This window comes from Centruroides sculpturatus, unplaced genomic scaffold (assembly GCF_000671375.1).
Source record: "Centruroides sculpturatus isolate CEXI.00-Female unplaced genomic scaffold, Cexi_2.0 scaffold868, whole genome shotgun sequence".
NCBI classification, from domain to species: Eukaryota; Metazoa; Arthropoda; class Arachnida; order Scorpiones; family Buthidae; genus Centruroides; species Centruroides sculpturatus.
In genome coordinates, this window is record NW_019385061.1 from 74,777 (window position 1) to 99,652 (window position 24,876).

Genomic DNA, 24,876 nt, shown 5'->3' on the forward strand with positions numbered 1-24,876 from the left:
ATTTTTATGCGTTTCATTATTCATTTCCATTCTGTTATTCACTTATATGAAGTAAATTAGTCTTATTCACTTAAATGAAATGGAACAGTATTTTTATTCACTTCATATAAGTGAATAACAGGATGTAAACCCGTTTATGGGGAAGAACAAAATTTTAGTGAATCAATTAGTTATTATTATTATTATTATTATTATTTAGTATTTATTTATTAGTTTACTAGTGGATCTAAATCATGTATGTTTTGCCTTATTTTGCAGGCATCGTTGGTTCTAAGCAAAATGCTTACAAATAACCAATATAAATAAATTTAATGAATGAAAATTGTTCTTTAGCGATTGAATCTATAAATTCCCACTGTTTCCATCTCTCTGTCCATCCTTAATCTCGATAACAATGTTAGACAAATGAAAGTCGAGAACTGATATCGAAAGCGAATGGGCAGGAGTCTCCGAATAATAACATACGAACTTCTTCAGACCGGAAGTCACGTGATTTTAATTCAAAATTTTTGCTGTAACAGAATTATATGGATGACCGACCCGACTCTGTTGTTATCAGGAAAAGTATAATGTACAGGGGCAAGAAACTAATAATTTTAAATACAAATCATATATTTTAAATTAAATAAAGTAAAAATATGACTAAAAATTGCAGCCCCGCATTATGACGATGTCACAATTTTTGCTCGTTAAAACTTAATTCTTAATAATATTATTTACTTTTATAATTTAAATATTCTAAAATATTTACGTAGGCTATATTTTAAATTTATAATATTTTATATTTTATACATATAGCTCATATGGTATTTAGTAATAACTCTTTTGTATACTCCCAATTGAAGCAAAATTCATAAATGTAGTTTCATAGTATCAGAACTTAACAGCACGGGATTCATTTTCTAAATTAAGACATATTTCATAATTATTTACAGAATGCTTATATGAAATTTTGTCATGGTTTTGAGCTACGATAAATCTAGAGAATTAATATAAGCTGATATAATAGGTTGGCTTATAATCTAGTATATTGGCTTATATGATATTAACAGTGCAGTTTATTAAGCATTAATCATTATTTGTTGGACATAAAATATGTCTTAGTACATAAATGTATCTAATTTTAGTGATAAATAGAATTTAATAATCATTTATACCATTACGTTTATAGAATAAAAAATAAATTAGTTACTATTAAGAATAAATAACATTATTTAAATATTTTCTAATTAATATTTATGCTGCAAATTTATGTTATATATTTATAATATAGTTTTAATTTTTATAGTCTTTTCAGTCACAAAGGTAAGTTTTGCTCTTCTCAGAAAGCCGTTAAAATATAAGTAGAATTAATAATTAATAAATAAACATAGCTTTCCCTTAATGGTTTATTAAGTAAAACTTTAATTTGTATCACTTTTATGTGTTTCATATATAAAATATTAAATTATGGGTCCCTTTTTCTATCCGGGGATAGGATCAAATTAACTTTCTAATCTTTTTTCTACCCGGGTTTATGGCCGTTTACGTTTAGCTATAACTAAAATTAAGTGAAATGTTGAGATTATACAGTAATCTATATTTTATATTCACAACGATAACTGTTGTTACTGTATATAAGCGATGTTAATAAGAAATATAGGACCGAAAACAAATTCAAATCACTATTTTAAATGTATATGTTAACAAAAGTTATATTTTTACTTAAAAATCATCAAATTCTTATAAATAAAATATCCTTCTTACACTTTTGAAAATATTAAAATACGTTTTTGAAAGTACTGGATATTTTTCACTCATAACAATGTAGCATTTTTTAAATATATATATATACACAGATATATACTCTTTCCGCCCTGTGGACATTAAGAGGCCGAACCCATAATGGGCCTGCTATAAGAGGGGCCCATTATGGGTTCGGCCAGGCCCACAGTGGGGCGGCCGGGTGGTGATGGACGGAGCCAGACATATCCGAACGAACAACCCCCGGAAATTTTCCTTGATCCATCCGGATTTGATCCCGTGACCCCCAGAGCGGTGGGCTGCCACCTTGACCGATTGGCCATCTGTCCTCTATCAATGTAGCATTATTTCCATTTAAGTTATATAAAATTATTGCTTTATACACAAATAATCTTAATTTGTTAATGTCTATTTTATTAAATTCAATCTATTTTTTAAAATTAAATTTAAAATGATTGTAAAAATAATTTTTTTTTAAAAACTAATTTCCTATATAACATATAATTTCAAATAATAGTACTAATATAACAATTGTAAAAATGATATTATATAAAAGTACAAAGGATATATATAGTTTAATAAATAAGAAAATATAAAATTCATATTTTCAAAATTTGAAAAATTTAACATATTTTTCAATGATGTTGGATCTTAATAAATTTATTTAAATAAATGTATTAACAATAAGAAATTAAAACATCTCTCATAAAAATCTTTTTTATCTAAATAGGAATTAAGATAAATTTAAATAATACATTATAAAACAATTATTTTAACAATATTTTTTAACATTTAAAGCTAGGTAATAAAATTATTATTTAGGTTTGATATAGGCCTACTGTATTCCAAGTAATTGAAACATATAAAATTACTTTTTTATCGTTTTCAACCATCATCACGAAATGATTTAAACTGCGAAATAAATAATTTCAACGGATTTTGAAACTATTTATTTAGCAGTAAAATTGGAAGTTTTATATATAAAATTTTAATAATAAAAATAAAATATCTTAATATCATAATAATGAAGTTATAGTGTATAAAGAAAAGAATTCCATTGTCTAGCTTGTTAAAAAAATTAATTAAAGAAGGCAATTTTGAAAACTTATTTACTTTAGTTATAATGAAAGAGAGGAAAAAATTTCTTAATTTTTATAAGTGTAGATGATGAGATGTATTTTAAAACGTTTTTGTGTTGTATTTTCTCAAAAAACGTAAATATTTTCAGAATTGTAGAGAAACGAAATTAGTTAAAATTGTTTATAGTCAATACTCAAATGGTCCATAATAATTTAATATAATAAAATTATTATATAATATAATGTTAAAGATATTTTGAAAATAGAATTTTCCTTATACTAATATTGATAGTTAAAAGAAATATCTGATTTTTTTTTAAATTTACATATACGAAACCAAAAATTAAAGATGTTTATTTTCTCGTTTTTATTTTGAATGTAAACAAAATATAATGCAGAAAACTACAACACATTATATACAAAAAATAAAACATATTCAGTATATTTTTGGCATAGTTGCATTATCTGTTGAAGCATTAATCGTGACGGTAATTTTTTCCTCTCAATTATACTGCATCAAGTAATTGCAATCTTTGTAGTAAAAAGATGAGTCCTTCAATTGTATTTAATGATGAATCTTCTTGGACGTTTTCATCACGCTAGAAAGGAAAGCTTATAAGATGATTTTTCNATTTAAGAAAAAAAAAACAAATTCAGCTGAATTATTATAATTCATTGAAGAAATTCTGTCATAATCATGCATAACAAGTGGTGAAAGCAAGTAAAATTTGTCTTAGTTTTATATTTATGATGCTTAATGTCACTGGGCTTTCCCAATGACATTAATCTCTATCGTCACAGGATTAATAAACGGAATCTTTGGTTTATTCATAAATTAACAACGTTAATATTTCATAATTCTTGTAAACTTCTCTCTTATATTTATTGTTTCTGTTTACTTCACAAATAAATATTTTTTTACTTAGACAATTTCGATCCGTGACAGTCTAAGAGATAAAATTTAAAAAATTTAGGAAAATACGACTAATTTTAAAAAATGTAGATTTACTTATAAAAATTATTACTTTTATATTTAATTTATTTATTGCTATAATTAGTAACAAGTAAAAGAATATTTATTATTATTTATTATACAGCTTAACGAATAGTTTAATTAAGAAAGGCATTATAAACATGCACTGTCTAAATTAAATTTAAAGAAGTGAATTATACAATTATTATTGCCTTACTGTCCTTTAGTTTCTTAATATATATTTTTTGTCAATTTGGACATTAATTTTTAATAGGACAATTATATTGGTTTTTAAGCTTTTACGCAAGAATTGAGAAAAAAGTTCTTAAAGAAAACAGACTTTCTTTATTGAGGTACCTGGTAGCTCAATACAGAAAGTCTGTCCAAGTTGACAAAAAATATATACAGTATTAAGTCAATTACACGTATAAAATCCCAGTCTTGCTCCTAGATATTACTAGTTTATTGATAAAGGTTAGATTCATTCCAATCATAAATGTTTCATTGTAGAGCCATAGATTAAGAAAAAATTTGTATTTTAATTATCGAAAATCTTAATATGAAATATTAATTATAGATTAATCTTTTAAGAATTTCGGACAATATATATTAATTTTATCATGAACATCTATATAATAATAATATTTTTATACAAGCAATCTGAGTTTTATTCATTTGTGTACAAATATATATACATAAAGAACAAAATATAATGCAGAAAACTACAACACATTATATACAAAAAATAAAACATATTCAGTATATTTTTGGCATAGTTGCATTATCTGTTGAAGCATTAATCGTGACGGTAATTTTTTCCTCTCAATTATACTGCATCAAGTAATTGCAATCTTTGTAGTAAAAAGATGAGTCCTTCAATTGTATTTAATGATGAATCTTCTTGGACGTTTTCATCACGCTAGAAAGGAAAGCTTATAAGATGATTTTTCAATTGGTAAAAGAAATAGAAGCCGGAAAAATATTTTTATTACACGGTACACTGTTAATGATATTGTAAATCTTTCGAACATTATGTACTGGCGATTTTTTTCATTCTTCCTATAATTCTGATTTAGCACCATAGAATTTCTGCTTATTCTTACACTCTGAGTCTGATGGAAATGTTCATGAAGTTAAACGTTGCACAGCGCACTTTCTAAACCAATGACTCAACTTAAAAGGCGAATATATCAAAAAATAGAATGAACATTTGCTCCATATTTTCGCATTGTACCTTGTTTATAATACAGAAAGGGAAATGGAAACAAGTTTTAACATAAAAAAGAAAATACGTATACAGTACTCCTGACATTCATTAAGATGTATAATAAAATCATTGAATAAATAATATGTAGCTGATATAATAGGTTGGCTTATAATCTAGTATATTGGCTTATATGATATTAACAGTGCAGTTTATTAAGCATTAATCATTATTTGTTGGACATAAAATATGTCTTAGTACATAAATGTATCTAATTTTAGTGATAANTTATACAAGCAATCTGAGTTTTATTCATTTGTGTACAAATATATATACATAAAGTCATTGATAGTAGTGAGTCGAAATTTGTATTATGCGTTAAGGTAACGCTACAACATTCATTTACATAACAGTCAATTGCGTAAACCTTCGTAAATATTTGGTGCAAGTTCTAACCTTCTAGTGACAAGATAACGGATATTATTGAAGATTTAGTGCGCGTGTGTTTCGAGCAATGATCACAGAAGAATAGAGTACACAAAGTATCCAACAATGATATTCAGTGAAATTTTATATAAAATTGAAAAAGAATACAACTGAAACTTATGATGCGTTAAAAACTGCACATGCTGGTGAAGTTCCGATAAGTTCTCGTTGGCAGAAAATGTTTTAACAAGGGTAAGAATTGAGGAGTGGGGTGAAGGATAAGCCAAGATCAAGACTTCCTTGATCTTCGACTTAGGATGATAATAGAACTTGCTGAACGTGTACGGATTGTCTTTCTTCAAGATCAACGAATGACAATTTGAAGTCATCATTAAAAGCCAAGATCATCATTTTGAAATCATCCAGAACATCCAAAAAGCTGTAACGGATGTTGTGCAGTTCGATAAAAATTACTTTCCGTTGATGCTATGAGGCATGAAAAAATATGGAATATTCAAATGCATTATATCAGAAGGGATTTAAGTTGAAAGAAATTAACATTAAAATATATTAATTTTGAAGAGTTGATATGTAATGAAATTATATATATATAATAATTATAAATAAATATTAAATGTATACCAAGATGATATACAATATTATATTTCCAACTGTAGGAAATAATAAGGACAGAGAAAACCGTAAAACTATAACAACAATAGAAAAGATTAAAATTGTATTAGTCAGTTGAAAATAACTTTCTAAATATTGTGGAACCACGCATAATGATTAAATCGCATAACGAGCAAACCAAATTGTAAAAGCTGACTCGCTTAACGAGCGACGTTTCACATAACGAGTGACGAGTACAGGGGAAGTCCCAGATTTTGCGCATGCTCCATCAGTCTGTGTTTAGCACTCGTTCTGCTAGCATCTTAGTGTCGCTTGTGGTCACATAATTTTCCAAACTTGTGTTCACACATGTCAGGGATGGAATCGTCTGGACGTACTGTACGTTTTCCGCACTTTTTCTCCTTTTCAAACGAGCAACGATTGACGCCGTAGAAACTCGGATCAAGAAACGACCGTTGGTTTTTGAAACAGGATCGCTAATTGGCTGAAGATCATCGGACGATCGCGAATAGCGACGTCATCGGACTACGCAATAGGACTACGAAGCGCTGATTGACCAATCAGCGCTTCGTAGTCCTATCAGTGGTTCGTTTGACCAAGCAACTTTCGCTTCAATCCGAATAAAAGGTTAGAGTTTTGGCGCGAAGGGTGCTTGGTCAAACGAACGAGTTGAAGGAGGTTGTCTTCGTCTGTCTGTTTTCCTTGACGAACGCCAGAAGGATTATACATCTAACTACATCTCAGGAATACGTCGCAAGATGTCTTTTCGACGGACCTGTTCTGGATTAATTGACTATTTGGACTCTCATTTATTTTGTGTGTGAAACCTACTTTGTATTTATCCTAAACATTATACGTAATTAGTAGCTCTTGTGAACATTGTAAGTTTATGTAAATTTATTTGTTATTATAAGCGTTTTGTAAACTTGTGATTTTGAAATTTGACTACACATATTACGCATAAACCATCGCCCGTTATATAATACATACGCCAAACATCTGCCAAATTCTTGGGCTATGTAAAGGTTATAATTAAATATTAGAAATTGATTAATTTGACTAGAGGTAGGCAGTTATGCTGTCATCTTGTATTAAATTTAATGACAAATTCCAAATTAAATTTCAGAACTGTCTGAATTAAAAATTAATTATTTATAATTATTAAATTTTATACGATATGACAGCATAACTGCTTACCTTTAGTCAAATTAATCAATTTATAATATTTAATTATAATCTTTACATAGCCCAAAAATTTGGCATATGGTTTGGATGTTTATGAGACATTTTTTTCGATTTTTTCGTTTTTTTGCGAATGGAATTTGTATTCCAGGTTGGTTCATTTTGCGCTAGAAGAAAAGATGACGAAGGAAAGATTCATGCTCCTTAACAATGTATATCGTATAATTTACTTTGAATAAACGTTATAGATAAAACATTTGAGTATTTTTTTTAGCATGGAATGCATTATCGTATTTTACATTTTTACATTAATTTATATGGGAAAAATTGTTTTCGCTTAACGAGGGTTTCGCATTACGACTAAGATTCTGGAACGAATTATGCTCGTTAAGCGAAGTTTCACTATATATTGTTTGGGTGAACGTAACATAACGTATGGGAGATTAAAGAACTATGTTGAACAACTTGCAAGAATAACGTAACATAAACGTTTACGTTATAATTTTTCCGTAATACCCCGTTCGCACACAATCCACGACTCACTTCGATCTCGATTTACCCACAATCTGGATTGTGACTGTCGCCAGTGGAACGTCGTGCTGTTCGCACAGGTAACTCGCTTGAGAAGAACCCGGCTATTACACGCGATGATAAAATTGACATAACTACGCGGTAAGTCACGAACACCAACAAACAAAATGGAAGTTTTGGTTAGAAATAAATACTTTTTCTTGCCGTATATCTAATAATAAACAGATGTCATCGTCTCTCCAGATGTCTTTTTTATTTTTCTGTCGATAACCGGACACGTGTTCAGCAGCCATCTTGTATTTTCTCGCGCGCGTGGGATTGTGGGATCTCTCTTATAACTGGATCTAGTTTCGAGAACTCTCTCCAGTCGATCGCGATTTAGCCTCGTTTCAGTCGAGATTGAAACGGTCGAGAGCGTTCGCACTGCGGAACTCTCTCCGACTTAAGCCACAATCTAGATCGAAATGCTCGGTGCGAACGGGGTATAAGGCTTGTTACAAAATCATCCATTTATTAGAACAATATCCAACGAGGTGCATATTAATTTCTGTTTGAAGTCAAATATGTACTACTAATTTGGGTCGTAATTCTTTTTATTGATATGTAATTTATAAACATGAATGATTGATTCATAATTGGTTTTATTTTTATAAAGTTTTAACGTATTTTCAAAGGAAAGTATAATAATATATTATATAAATATGATGGCATTGTCAGAGATAAATAAAGTTTATTGTAAAAATAACATAAATTAGACATACATTTCTTAATTGGTTACTTTTAACTTACTTTATAAGTATATATTTTATTATACAGTTTGCATGATATAATTTTACGCTATTTTATGTCAAAAGTTATTAAAATCTGTAATATAAATACAGTATGTTTTGATTTATTAATTCTGCTCCATTAAACTTTCTTATATGATTCGTTAACGTTTGCTTTTTAGGAGATTATTACATTAATTACGTAAATTTAAAAATCGACATTTCCTCTCTATTTTCAAAATAAAACAATTAAAATTTCTCAATCTTTTCGACTCGTTTTCGAGTAAAACCGCGAATGCACGTGTCCTATAAAATCGTATAAAATCTTATATTTTTTTAAACACATAAATTTTATTAAATTTAATGTATTTTAAATATTTATCAACTTACCGAACATTCCAAAATGAAAAACAATTTTCAAGTACAGTAATTTCAACTTCAATAAATTCCAAGTAGTGTTGAAATTATTTTTTAACTTTTCTCATTCGAGTTTAATAAATACACAGTAAATATAAAAATAAATTGAATGTTTCAGTTATAAATTCTTAATATTTATGATTTTAGATAGGTTTATTCACACACAAACTCTACAAACGTTATTAATATTTTTAGCATTAATATATGTTAAATCTTTACTTATATTTAATATATATTAATACTGGTGTGAAAGAAGTCTATATTGCTAATAATTTTAAAACGTAAAATTAATTAACATAATATTTTCGAATTGAAATTAGACTATATTTATGTTAAAGTATATTTATTTATGTTAATTACAGTGAATTCTCGGTAGCAACAACCCCATTTAGTGCAAACTAGAGGATAGTAAGCCCAACTCCCACTTAACCAGATCGCTGATGGATTTGTAAGAGCCTTCAACATCAACATTCAAAACAGAACAACGCATGGAGATAGAAAAACTTAATGTTCACGGAACGCATAGACCACGAATCTATTCTAACGTCAACGGATAAAACGTCAACCAATCACGTTCGACCAGTTTCGGATATCGAACAGCTCACCGAAGTCACACGACGAAATCCATATTTATGGAATATATCTATACACAAATACATAGATAAAAAAAAAAATAGGTTTGATTGGAAAACGGCCCCCCAGTGGCCAAACGGTTCCGTTCCCTGAACACTGGGAATTTGGTCGTGGGTTCGCGCCTCGCCAGGACGGGCTGGCCACGTGGAATTTTCCGGGTTTTCACCACTTCTGTAACGCCTGGATAGGGCCAGTTACCCTTAAAAACATCTCCTGGAAGGCGTTCCCCTAGACCAGGGGTCGGCAGTTTGTCAAGTGAGAAGAACCAAATTGTCATGAAAACAGGATAACAAAAAGTACCAGAGAGCCGCATATTAATTTAAATGTGCGAAATACGACACACGACAGAGGCGCCTCTAGTGGCCGTTTTCGGCATAACGTTACACGGATGGACGGACACGCGTTCAATGGGATTTATATATAGCTATGCTTCAAATGCTACCACTCTTATGCGACTCATATTGATCAACGCGAGTGTGGTCATGTGCGGACGGAGAACAAGTCGAAGTTTGTTCGGCAGCTCTATCTCATAAACTCATAAGTTATAAGGCCGCGGTGAAATGAGGTGAGATGAAATTGGAGTTTATCTCCGAAGAGCCGCAAACGTCTATGCAAAGAGCCTCATGCGCCTCGCGAGCCGCTAATTCCGACCCCTGCCCTAGGCAGATCGCCCAAGTGTTGTGTTGCCGTAACTAAACAACACGATCGGAAAACAGTTTGGACTATCCGATAAGAAAATTGATGATATTCCATAATCTGGTGGTATTACTTGATGAACAGATGAGATGGCGCGTCTGACTCTAGTGGAAATTGGATTTCACCTGTTTTTTACGAAACCCTGTAGGATACGTAAATGTATACTTAACTCTGTTTAAGGGGAAACTCGTAACAACCATCAACCTTTTTCTAGTCCGAAATATTCTTTTAGAATCTGTTTCATAAAATTTCAACAAAGCATAAGAAAGTTTAGTTAATCCTGTAGTAAAGAATTTTATACAAACTTCTTGGCTGTTATATAATAGAAAGTACTGCGAGCGGTCAAAAATGACCCTCTCAAGAGTTTTACACTTTTTGGATTCAGGAGACCTTGAAATATCGAGAAATGCAGAAAAAGTTGGAAGCTTTTTCTGTATGAATATTAGTGTGTGCGGGGGTATGATTTTTCATCCAATTTAAAGCTTAAAAACTCCTGTACGTTTTGTCGAAAATTTCTGAAATTTTCAAGTAGGTTTGTATGTTAGGAAAAAATTTTTCTAGAAATTTTCAGGAAAATAAAACTATTAGTTCCGGAGATATAAGGGAGTGGTTCATATCTCAAAATGCATTCAAGTTATGAAGAGTTTTTAATCGTACAAATTTTTAGTTTATCAGAAGATAAATGTACAAGTATTTATTTAGAAATTTTAAGGAATTGATATTTCTCCAACCTCCAACTCTAGGATTGGTTGTTAATCATAACTTTCATGAAGATTAGACAAAGATCTTTATATGCTGCACGAGGTCGGGAGAGTAATATTTTTAAAATAGTTAAATGACCCCTATTTTACAAGTAAACAGTTGTATGAGTAATTTTAAGCCCAACTAGTGGCTAAGCGGTTCCGTTCCACTGATAATTTGGTCGTGGGTTTGCGCCTCTTCAAGAAAGTCTGGCCACGTTTCTAACACCTAAATAGGAGCCAGTTACTCTTAAAAGATCTCCCGGAAGGCATTCCCCTGGCTCTTCACAAGTAATTTCGTATGGTTAAGCAAAAAAATTCTGCCGGCTCTTTGGACGATAAGCGAATACGCAATAACCTACATATTAACCTCGAAACGAGAAGGGATGAGTAATTTAAATAAATCTGAACACCTAAACGTAATGGTATTAATTATTAGGGATGAAAAGAAAATAAAGATAACGGGAAAGTCCAGCAACAAAGTTACCTGCTTTTTTCAGGAGTTTTAGCTAAGCTTTTAGGACATTTAAAAAGTTTCATCTGGCAACATGAATATTTATTCTTTTATCGTACATTTATTTTGGGGATTTTCTTTTTAAAATGTCGGAATCGAATTTAACAAATATGTACTGTACAAGCTATGAGAATCAAGAAAATAATAGTGAAATTAGTGGCTAACGATAGGATGATTTAAAATGTCCTTACATTAATTAAAGATTCATTTCTAGAAGCACATTTACCTACATTCATAAATTACATTGACGTAATCATACTTATGAAAATACGTGAATCCTTCATAGCAAATATTTATAATTTAATTTTTTTTATACTTGAGAGCCTTTCTTGTTTTTTATATGAATGTGATAAATATTCTGGCAATGTTTCCGTGATTTTTTAAATACTTACTGAAAACGAAAACTGCAGTAAATTCAATAAAACTTGTGCAGTAGTTTCTTCTGGAAGCACACTCAACAAGATATACTCTTTCATATAGGAGGGGAATTGCAGTGTTATAAGGAAATGTAAGTGAAATGTTATCACATTTATATAGTTTAATTTTCTTTACAGACGAAAATTATATAATACACTTTAAGGTCAACTGTCAATTAAAGTCAACACTTATAGGTTGTCCCACAAAAGCTGACACTGACGAGAATTTATTGTATTAATTTACATATTAATTAAAGAATTTAAGCAATGTATATAACACTTGCAAACAAAGAATGTATGAAAAATGCTTCTAATACTATTGGGATTTGTTCCCTCGATTATTTCGCGCACTTATTCGAAAATTTCGTGACGATTCATTAATTCCAGGTGCATCGTTTCTACATTTTAATTTTGTAACAGAAAAACGTTTTTAAAGGAAAATATTTTATATGGGTTATATAAAATAGCAACGTATTACTAATATATCGAGAGCTCCCACAAGGAACCAAGGTTAGCGGTTGCCCTTGCTGAGATTTATCTCACGTTTTTCTTCGAATTACAATTTTATTAAACAAAATATTTCTGACTACATTTATTTTAATATGCGTTACCTTGAAGTAACTAAAATTTTCATGAGACTATATATTACTTAAAATAATAAGCAAAATACAAGAAAATAGTATAATTAGTCGCAAATTTAATGACGGTAGGTGATTTTAGTAAATAAATTGGATGGTTAATTGATCTAAATATTTTGTATTTTGTCTCCCAAAAGCAGAATTATCGTGACTTCTGATATTTTCGTTGAAAGATGTACGTTAACAAATATACTTCATTCTAATTGGATGTACAGTACATTAAAACATTTTTAATGTACTGTACATCCTTCAAATTATATAAGTTTAACAATTCAAATCCTTAAAAAGTCTTTTAATCTATTTGCTGTACTAAGACACGTTTATTCAATTTGTTGTTAGTTATACATTTTTGTAAAGAAGATTCTTAGACATACAGATTTGATTATTATAATTATGAATTATAAAATTATAAATAGACACGTAATAATAATAATATTTCAGTATAACATTTTGTATGACTTTTATTTATATTATAACTATTCGTATTCTAAAGAACAATTATTTATTGTGACATCGTCACGCCTCAATTTTAAGTCATATTTTGAAATTAATTTAATTTAAATTATATGTCCTCTACTTCAAATTAGTAGTCTTGACCATGTACACAATACTTTTCCTGTTAGCAATAGAGTCATTCCGTCATCTATCTAACTCTATAAACGGAAATATTTTTGAACATGACTTCCTATCTGCATTAAAGCTGATATACAGTTAATCGGGCCTCTTCCTCTAAAAGTTCCATATCTAGTCTCAGATTTCATATATATAATTCCATTCTCGAAATTGAGGAATGACAGTCACACAAATGGACGACAGCAAGAATTTATAGATCTACAATTTTTTTCAAATTGCAGCCTAATAATATCAGATTGAAATTATATTTTATAAAATTATAATGCTGTTTAGTAATTTTTTTTTAAATCAAAGAATTAAATTTATTAATAAATATTTTCATTTTCATTCGATATTTTAAATAATTTAATTTGCATTGCTTCATTATTTTCCAAAACTCTTTGTTCATGCCTTATTTTTATAAACACGTCTTATATATGATGTGCTATTAGTAGTTATCACCACTTTTTCTAAGCAAATTGTTCATAAACAGTATTTTTAATTAAAGTTGTTAATTACAAGGCGAAGAGGTACGCAAGATTTGTACTAATTGTTTTATTTCCTTTTTCCCGTTAATTCATTTTAATTTCCTCTTTCTTTTATCATTTTCTCGAAAAGTTTGCTACAAATTACTAAAATAATTATTAGAAATATAATGCTAAGCATAACAAAATCAATTATATCCTGTTCTGCTAATTAAATAAAAATATATATTTATAATTAAAGTTATTTTTTTGAAGAAGCTATGAAAAGCTATTTGAAATTAGTTTGAAATAATTAAAAGTGTATCGAAGAAATTTATAAAGAATTTTCTGTAATATAAGTTAAATGTTAATATATTTTAAAATTTATAATACAGTTGGCCCAAAAGTAAATTATCCATTGTAAAGACTAAATTGTTTTATTTAATTAATGTATTATTTATAAACATTAAAAAATTGCGAAAAAAGTCATTTATTGTGTATGAATGAGTTATGACACTAACGAATTAAATTATTATATGTTTAAAAAGCTTTAATAATTTTTAAAATGCACAAAATTTAAATAAATTTAAGAAAAAAGACAATACATTGCCAGGACAGTTAAATTGTCTTGGCAATTTTTATCAAACTTTGATAATTTAGTTGAATGATTCTATTTGTAAAAATCTTAATTGATTTTTGGGCTACATGTACTCTACTTAATAATAGTTTATAATTGAATTAAATTTATACAGAGTAAAATGTTAGTATGTAGTAAAATATTGTGAGCTGACAGAAAATAAAGTTCCAATAAACAAAGGCAATTACCTTTCAAATATAGAAAATGACAGAGATGAAATATTAAAAATTTTAAAGTTTCGTGAGATAATATTTTCAACCAATTGAAAATATGATCTCTCGAGACTATAAGAACAGCTTTCAAAACATATACTACAATTTCCAGTTAGGGTTTCCAAATATTCGGAATATTCCGAATTGTACGGAAAGTAATTAGACTATATTCAGTAACTTTTTTTTAAATTACAGTATTTGGAAAGCGAAAACTGTTTGGAAATATTCTGAAAAATTGATTTTTTATTTCAAATTGTCGTTTTAGCTCGTGGAACGTCGATAACACTAATTGTAATCTGAATTATTTTCTTTCTCATGTCTATTCCCGCCCCGTGGACACTAAGTGGGTCTGTTTTATCCGTTACCAATCGCCGTCAGGCTCACATCATCATCATTATCATCAAGGAAAGGAGGAATTGTTTCTAAGATTGTAGGTTTTCTTTCTCTTATTTAAATCAAGTTTTTCAAAATATTTTTCAAGGTTGTATTTTTTTTCCACATTGTGTTTTTCACTCTGAAAGTTGACAACCTATTTCCAGTTGTAACTACCAACTTCCAACTACTTTTAACTAACCTAATATAGATTTTAAACAAATATACACTAAAACACGTCTTTTATTAATTTTTAAATTTTGGGTTAATAATTTTTTGTTATTCCAAAATTTTTACCTAATATTTTTAAATTTAATATTAAATTAGACTGATTTACATAAAGTTTTATATGTGATTTTATTACTATAATTTTTTAAATGTTATTACATGCATTAATAATTGAAATATATAGTAAGTTCTGTTGATTTGATTTATGAAATTTCACAACACTGAGATTTGCGGTTAATATTTTTATACATATTAATAAATATTCACAATAAAAATTGATGAATTATCTTAATAATGTATTTTTTCCTGATTAGTTTATTTTTAATTAGAGATAATATACAATCTATAAATATTGTGTACATTTCTATATTTTATAGCATAATATCTATATAAATAATTTATGATTTTTAGTTTCGGATAGTTTTATATAATAAGATTTTTTTCTTTGATATATTTTTATTATTTAATAAAATTAAATAATAAATTATATAAAGTATTCATTATAGAATATAGAATGTCTTAGTTTAGTTAGCTGCCGTTAGAGCTAATTAAACCAAGAAAATCACTCTTAAAATATGTCAAAAACTCATTTTGTTTATTCCTTTGTTATGTTTTAAGTACCATCAATGTTTTCTAATTAACGTATGTAAATAATCTCACGATGCACTGTACGTCACGAATAATCTTTCTCTATATTATACCTTTTAGTTTTCTGTAAACAATATACTTGTATACGACACATTACTTTTATTAGGAATATAAAAAATTCTAAATTAAAATTCTGTATAGTATAGTATATATATATATATATACTATACAGAATTTAATTTAGAATTTTTAGAATATAATAATCTTTCATGCTTCTAAATGTTTATATATCGTGATAAGTTGAAATGAAGTATAATAGAAAGCAAATTATGTTTTAAATTTACTGTTATTTAAATAAATTTTATAACTTGTATTTATAAAATCTAGGATATCACGACGAAAATTATATCCTGCTATGCTTCTGCCATACCTCTACGAGCTCCTATTGCTAAGACACATACAGTTGTTATCAAATGTAAGTTGTTATATAATCTTTAATACGTAATGCTTTAATGACAAGGTCATTTATTAATGATCTTGGCAATTATCGTAACTTGATTATATATAACAAGCGTAACAAGACATGTAATTAAATTAGAACAACGAAACTTAAATTCAGATTGAACATAATGATTTTAAAAAGTTGTTTAATGAATTAAATATTTTAAAAGATTCTTATAATTTTTAATTAACACCAATTTAATATTTTTAAAAGTCAAATTGTGATTATTAAGCATATTTTTCTAATCATCGATGCTTAGTTCTTACGAAAAGATGTTTAACTAATAATTATGATATAAAAATTAGTCTAAATTATGTTTAAAATGTGTAGTGAAACTTGATTTAGATCCAATAAGTTTTCTCTGAAATTAGCATATTATTATTTATGTATATTATATATTATTATTAGCAAATATTAAATTGAGTGCGGCGTTAATCTACAGACTGATATTATTTATAATTCTTATTAAATCAACGTATAAATTTGAGTTTGAGAGTTTGAAAATCTTAGTGATAAAAATGAAGCTAGCAATGCAAAATTATACGTTTAGTAATTCATATATATTAGTACTCTACGAGAATTTAAAAATTCAATTTACAAGTAATACTGTACATTATATAGACGTATATAGACTATGTGTATAAATATAATCGTAATATAAAAATATATTAAATTTTAAATTTAATATATAATTTAAAATTTGGATATTAAAATTTCTTTTATTTATCTATTACGATCTATTTTTCAATACAGTAATTTGTAGAATTGATATATTAAAGAAAAAATAAATATAAATAAGTCAACTCTCGTTCATGTTTACTTTAAAATTTAATCAATATTTTTACTTTAAGCAAATTTCTGACACTTATATATTAGATAACGTCCGAAAATTTTTTAGTTTGTGACAAAAGAAATGATATATGATGCATAAAATTTCAAATTATCAATTCCAAAAATGATATATTTTTTCAAAAGCGAATACGAGAATGAAAGTATTGATAAATTTATTAGTATGACCTAAGTTTATTCTATTAAAGTTGTATATAAATTTCGTATATCAGGGTAGTTGGTGGTGTGCATATTTTATGCAAAATATAAGACATGCGTATAGAATATATTTTTGTTTAAATATACGAAACTAAAAATAGATAAATCAAACTGAATTTTCCACCTTTTTTACATGAAAAACGCTATCACTATGTAAGTACGTTATTATTTTTTTATTTATATTGAGGTTTTTTTCTATTCGAAATGATAGTTAAAAATTGCTACATTTTCAAAAAATAGTAAGCTAAATTATTAATTTTCTTATATGTAAAAATTATAATTGATTTTTAAATATTTAATCAACTATAGATGATTATATTGCATAAATATTGAATTTGAAGGTTTTTAAAGATTTATAAATTCATATAAAAAAACATGGCAATTTAAATATATTCTAAAATACAGTAAATTTAAAGAGATTTAAATCTTTGTGATTACTGAATTAAAATTACACTAATTCTATAATATAGTACTAAATATGAATTTTAAATAATTGATTTGTTGATAAAAGTAAAATAATGTATATAAATGCAAATATGTGTAAATAAAAGTAAAAATTATATAATTGGCAAAAAAAACTTTTTTTCATAATTCTATAATATAAGAAATAGCATTATGAAGATTCCATTTAAAGTTAGAATATAGATGGAAATAATTTTATGCAAATTCTAGATAGGCTAGTTTGTTAAAGAATAGATTTATTGCGTTCATTCGTGTAATTATGAATATTACAATTATTATTTTTATTAGAAATAAATTTATAGTTTTAAATGTAAAATTTTTAATAAGAAATATATATTTAAATACGACACACTTACAAGTATGCTTTAGTTGTATAGATGCTTCTCATCTGTTAATTAATATAAATGAAAAGTTTCCAATATAGAAGCATTTCTGTACTTTAAATTTACAATTTCTCCGTCTTTAAATTCTTATTTTAAGCTTTAAAAATTGTACCTATTAATTATTTACATTTATAATGCAAGATAACGCTCATACATTTTGCTTAAACAGTATTAAACCTAATCAGGACTAGAAAATTAACTATATTAAATATATNTAGGAACAATTACTAGTTGAAAATAGAAAAATATAAGGATATATTAAATATTTTAATGACAGAACAATACGAATGCCTGTCACTGCTAAATCAACTAATATTTTTTTGTCAAATTTCAGATCCTCCAGAATCCCCGACTATACTTGGTTATGATGAAATAAGTATACTTAGAGAGGGTGATCTTCAACATTTAACATGTGTAGCTCTCGGTGGTAATCCTCCAGCAAACTTAAAATGGTACAAAGAGGATAGAGAGGTAAGAATCGATAGAATGTCTTTTAACTTTGTTCACATTTCGAGAATTCAAAATATTTGCGGAAGTTTTTCCAAGCAATTTATTTTCAGTTTATGAATCTACATATTTAAATAGATGAAAATAAATATAAAAGTTTTGATAGTAATATAAATTTACAAATTAGTTAATTATATTTAAGTAATAAATAAAAATTGTGTTTATTATTTCTTTTTAATTATTAATTATTTTTACATTGCTATGCTATTCTGAAAATTACTATACGAGAATATTTTTAATACATATTTTACATGTTAAAAAAATGAAAAGTTAAATATTTTCCTATTGGAAAATTATTGCGATAATTTAAAATTGAAAGTAACAAAATAATAATTATTATGATGAAAATTTCAGAATAAAAATAATTTTCCTATCGATATGTATGAAGATTATTCTCATTATATGTAACTTCTCAGTTGAGAATAATGCAAAAAGAAAAAAATACATGAAGATTCATGAAAGTTTAAGAAAATATTTTTCGAATTATAAATGAATTGCTGGATTCAAATACAATTATTTTGAAAAAAACATTGAAAATAAAATTCAGTAGACTTAAGATGAAAATAATCGTCTTTCCATATCTTTACTTTTGAAAAATCAACTCTTTTCTGGAAAATACTTTCAACCAAGAATAGAAAATATTCAACAACTTCCAATCTATTTACTTCACTGTATACCATGACTATTATTATATCGATAAAAGAATATATCAATATGAAATAAAAGATAACAATAAGTCCAAAATTTCTTAAATATACTCAAAACATGTAACAATAGTTAGAATAGCTGCAAAGTTATAAATTTTACATTATATATTTTTCTTATAAGATAATGTACTCCATATTGTATAGAAATATGATTTAAAAGTGTAAAATAGGAGTTTTATCTCTTTTTATCTTTTTAATTTTATATTGACTTGGAAATTATTATAAAAGCATTCGATTCAAAAATATAGAAACCTGTTATAAAATTAATGTATTCTAAAACTGAAAAAACGGTTTTCGTAAAAGAAGTTCCATAATTAGCCTAAAGCTTTACAATAATGTAACAAAAGCGGGATTGTGCAGGATATTTTTTAATACATTGTTATTTAATATTTTATCTAAAATTAAATATATGTCTAACGGATTCTTGAAAATAAAATCCTTTCCTGAGACCTATAAGTTTTTAAGTTTAGAGTCTTTGTTTTTTGACTTATATGTTAGCTAGTTTCTTACCGGCTATGAAAATTTTAAAGCATACCTAGGCTACATAGATTCGGACATTCTGATGACTCACAGTGCTAATGTTCTCTATGTGGAGATCAATCTCCTAAGCACCTTATTTATGATTGTTTACTATTTGACAACAAAAGATTGTTTATACTACAGAAACTCATGAAACTTGGCATGCACTGGACAAAGACACTAAAAAAGTTAACATTAAAGACAAAAAATCTTGGAAGCTTGAAGGAATTTGTTGTTGGTAAAACTCTATAGCCGAGCTTTTACCAGATTTCTTAAAGTAGCTGTTCTTTTCCACACGCTTATAGTTTGTATTTAGATTTTACATTTGTTTTATGGCTTCTATCCTTTTTATACTATTTTTGGAATCAAGTTGATCCACGTATAAAATTTTTGTTTTTTTCTTTTTTGTCGCGTTGAACAAGTTGTTCCTGTCAAGTCAATTTTACGTAAGCATTTGCGCTTGCTATGCTTCAAATTGTCAGGTTATTTGTTTTGCTACTGAGCAACTTGTCCCCTCTCTTCAGGAATTTTTGTTCTTCACTTTCTTGAGAACTCTAGGTTTATATTGATTTCTACTTCATTGTAAACAGGTGGGTGCGCCGCTTTATGTTTCTGTCCTTTCTCTTTGTCTGTCAAGGTCACTCCTGGTACTCTCTTCTTGCTTTTAGCTTCCTTGTTTTCTTTCTGTTTTCTTCCCTTTAAGCCTGAACCTTTAAGTAAGCTATTGTCTTTAAAATATTGAATATTACATCATATGATCTTAATAAAAAATATTTCACATAATATATTCTTAAATTAATCTATTTCAAAGATAAAAAGAATGAATTATACGATGTTTTAAATCATTTTAACTTTTATTTCTGCGTTTAATTTAGCGTAACGAAAATAAATGTTAGGAACAATTACTAGTTGAAAATAGAAAAATATAAGGATATATTAAATATTTTAATGACAGAACAATACGAATGCCTGTCACTGCTAAATCAACTAATATTTTTTTGTCAAATTTCAGATCCTCCAGAATCCCCGACTATACTTGGTTATGATGAAATAAGTATACTTAGAGAGGGTGATCTTCAACATTTAACATGTGTAGCTCTCGGTGGTAATCCTCCAGCAAACTTAAAATGGTACAAAGAGGATAGAGAGGTAAGAATCGATAGAATGTCTTTTAACTTTGTTCACATTTCGAGAATTCAAAATATTTGCGGAAGTTTTTCCAAGCAATTTATTTTCAGTTTATGAATCTACATATTTAAATAGATGAAAATAAATATAAAAGTTTTGATAGTAATATAAATTTACAAATTAGTTAATTATATTTAAGTAATAAATAAAAATTGTGTTTATTATTTCTTTTTAATTATTAATTATTTTTACATTGCTATGCTATTCTGAAAATTACTATACGAGAATATTTTTAATACATATTTTACATGTTAAAAAAATGAAAAGTTAAATATTTTCCTATTGGAAAATTATTGCGATAATTTAAAATTGAAAGTAACAAAATAATAATTATTATGATGAAAATTTCAGAATAAAAATAATTTTCCTATCGATATGTATGAAGATTATTCTCATTATATGTAACTTCTCAGTTGAGAATAATGCAAAAAGAAAAAAATACATGAAGATTCATGAAAGTTTAAGAAAATATTTTTCGAATTATAAATGAATTGCTGGATTCAAATACAATTATTTTGAAAAAAACATTGAAAATAAAATTCAGTAGACTTAAGATGAAAATAATCGTCTTTCCATATCTTTACTTTTGAAAAATCAACTCTTTTCTGGAAAATACTTTCAACCAAGAATAGAAAATATTCAACAACTTCCAATCTATTTACTTCACTGTATACCATGACTATTATTATATCGATAAAAGAATATATCAATATGAAATAAAAGATAACAATAAGTCCAAAATTTCTTAAATATACTCAAAACATGTAACAATAGTTAGAATAGCTGCAAAGTTATAAATTTTACATTATATATTTTTCTTATAAGATAATGTACTCCATATTGTATAGAAATATGATTTAAAAGTGTAAAATAGGAGTTTTATCTCTTTTTATCTTTTTAATTTTATATTGACTTGGAAATTATTATAAAAGCATTCGATTCAAAAATATAGAAACCTGTTATAAAATTAATGTATTCTAAAACTGAAAAAACGGTTTTCGTAAAAGAAGTTCCATAATTAGCCTAAAGCTTTACAATAATGTAACAAAAGCGGGATTGTGCAGGATATTTTTTAATACATTGTTATTTAATATTTTATCTAAAATTAAATATATGTCTAACGGATTCTTGAAAATAAAATCCTTTCCTGAGACCTATAAGTTTTTAAGTTTAGAGTCTTTGTTTTTTGACTTATATGTTAGCTAGTTTCTTACCGGCTATGAAAATTTTAAAGCATACCTAGGCTACATAGATTCGGACATTCTGATGACTCACAGTGCTAATGTTCTCTATGTGGAGATCAATCTCCTAAGCACCTTATTTATGATTGTTTACTATTTGACAACAAAAGATTGTTTATACTACAGAAACTCATGAAACTTGGCATGCACTGGACAAAGACACTAAAAAAGTTAACATTAAAGACAAAAAATCTTGGAAGCTTGAAGGAATTTGTTGTTGGTAAAACTCTATAGCCGAGCTTTCACCAGATTTCTTAAAGTAGCTGTTCTTTTCCACACGCTTATAGTTTGTATTTAGATTTTACATTTGTTTTATGGCTTCTATCCTTTTTATACTATTTTTGGAATCAAGTTGATCCACGTATAAAATTTTTGTTTTTTTCTTTTTTGTCGCGTTGAACAAGTTGTTCCTGTCAAGTCAATTTTACGTAAGCATTTGCGCTTGCTATGCTTCAAATTGTCAGGTTATTTGTTTTGCTACTGAGCAACTTGTCCCCTCTCTTCAGGAATTTTTGTTCTTCACTTTCTTGAGAACTCTAGGTTTATATTGATTTCTACTTCATTGTAAACAGGTGGGTGCGCCGCTTTATGTTTCTGTCCTTTCTCTTTGTCTGTCAAGGTCACTCCTGGTACTCTCTTCTTGCTTTTAGCTTCCTTGTTTTCTTTCTGTTTTCTTCCCTTTAAGCCTGAACCTTTAAGTAAGCTATTGTCTTTAAAATATTGAATATTGAGTTTGCTTTACTAGTGATAACCAAAACTCGAAATTTAAGAGAACAGAAAAAAATAATGATAATTTTTTTAAGTAGTAATAAAAATGTTATCTTTTATTTCAAATTTTTTGTTAAATTTCATATTTGTAACTTAAAAAAATCATTTTTATTAAAAAGTAAGGTGATATTCGTGCATAGTATATTGCTTGTAATAATTTATATATTAGATTTTTAATGTCTGTACAAAAAAATAATTTTTTTGAAATTTTAATAATTTAGATTTGTCATTAGCTAAATTATAACATTAAAAATTATCTTTTTATTCCAATTTTTCATACATATTAATATTATTTTAGATATATTTTTCAAAAATTTTAATATAATATATATATTCATAATATCCGTGTGTATATACATATATAAAGACTTATAAGACTTAAGAAGTGAACGAAGAATTTACACACACACACACACACACACACACACACACACATATGGGTGTGTGTGTGTAAATTCTTCGTTCACTTCTTCGAGCCTGTCTATCCGTTCGTCTCCTTCGATCGCCGTACCAGAAATGGTCTATCTATGGATCATTTTTCAATGAGGATGACCTTTTTGTTTTTTTTTTTAACATTTTTGACTGGGATGAAACAGGTTGCTAGCTTAGCTCTGTTTCCTGTTATGCATACATATACTTGTATATATATATATACAGCGGCGGCCTTATCCATTGCGAGGCTCTGGGCGGCAGATCTTTGCGAGGCCCTGGGCAGCAGATCTTTGCGAGGCCCTTGTCCTTTGTGCAAAGTATGTGAATTGAAATAGTAGGCACTTATTAATATTAATATATACTGTATTGTAAATTAAATTTCTTTTATTGTTATAACTAATAGCCAAGGATAAAATAAAAAGTTTTAAATATCAACTTTTTTCTACTTGGTTGTTTCGCGAGGCCCCTCCAAGAGCGAGGCCCCGGGCCATTGTCCTGCTCGCCACCCCCTAAGGCCTCCACTGTATATATATATATATACATAGCTTACAACAAAAGTTAGATTTAAAATATAAATATAATTTATAACATATTTTGTTTATATAAAGATGTTCGTTTTAACTTTTTGACTTATTATTAAAAATTATTTTTGAATTTTCAAAATATTTTTCATGTACAGCTAACTTTAATTAAAGTTTAAGATGGAAAAATATTTTATTGACTATTTCGAACAGTTGAAATGGCAGTCATTTGCACGAATTTATCGGATATAACTCCTTTGTGTAACAGCACAAATAAATAGCAAGAACAACAATAATCCCCTTTGTTCCTAAGTCACATTTTATTTTTCAGGTGAGTGCTCCTGTGTCTGTTTCGGGAAGTGGAGTCTCCAGTGAGTTGGTTTTCCACGTTGATGCCAGCGATAACGGAATTACCTATACTTGCAAAGCACTCAGTCCTGCCATTACTCAAGCCTTACAGACGTCAGTTACTTTAACTGTGTATTGTAAGTATAATTCATTTAATAAATATTAATGATCTAATTTTCTTTTATTTAAACTAAATGGAATTATCTGTTAATTCTCGGCTGAAATTATACTATTAAATATTTTTGGTAATTTTAATATTAACGGAACAATTCAAAAATTTATACAGTTTTATCACAGAGTAAAGTTAAATCCGTTTGAATATATAATTTAAATATACTTTTGAAGATTAGATATTAAAAGAAATGTCGTAGAAGATATTTAAAATTAATAATTCATAATTAAAAATTACTTTTTTAAATCACTCTACAAGTTTAATGTTTAATTTTAAAATATATTAGAGTCTTAATTTAAAAATTATATTAACTATTTAAACGTATACAAATATAATATATTAATTGTTTTAAGACTTTAAATCATTCTTGAATT

The 24,876-nt window shown here is 27.3% G+C and overlaps 1 protein-coding gene across 1 annotated transcript in view; it reads left to right on the plus strand.

The window, feature by feature from the left end:
• The window catches only part of LOC111634112 (synaptogenesis protein syg-2-like), a gene marked incomplete at its 5' end in the record, with an annotated part of 92,404 nt that overhangs the window by 38,368 nt on the left and 29,160 nt on the right, over positions 1 to 24,876 (plus strand). Inside the window, 5 exons of the mRNA XM_023378802.1 lie at positions 16,093 to 16,180; positions 18,434 to 18,570; positions 19,977 to 20,070; positions 20,845 to 20,981; positions 24,314 to 24,460. Coding sequence (XP_023234570.1) covers positions 16,093 to 16,180; positions 18,434 to 18,570; positions 19,977 to 20,070; positions 20,845 to 20,981; positions 24,314 to 24,460 — 603 coding nt within the window. The remainder of the gene's footprint in view (positions 1 to 16,092; positions 16,181 to 18,433; positions 18,571 to 19,976; positions 20,071 to 20,844; positions 20,982 to 24,313; positions 24,461 to 24,876) is intronic.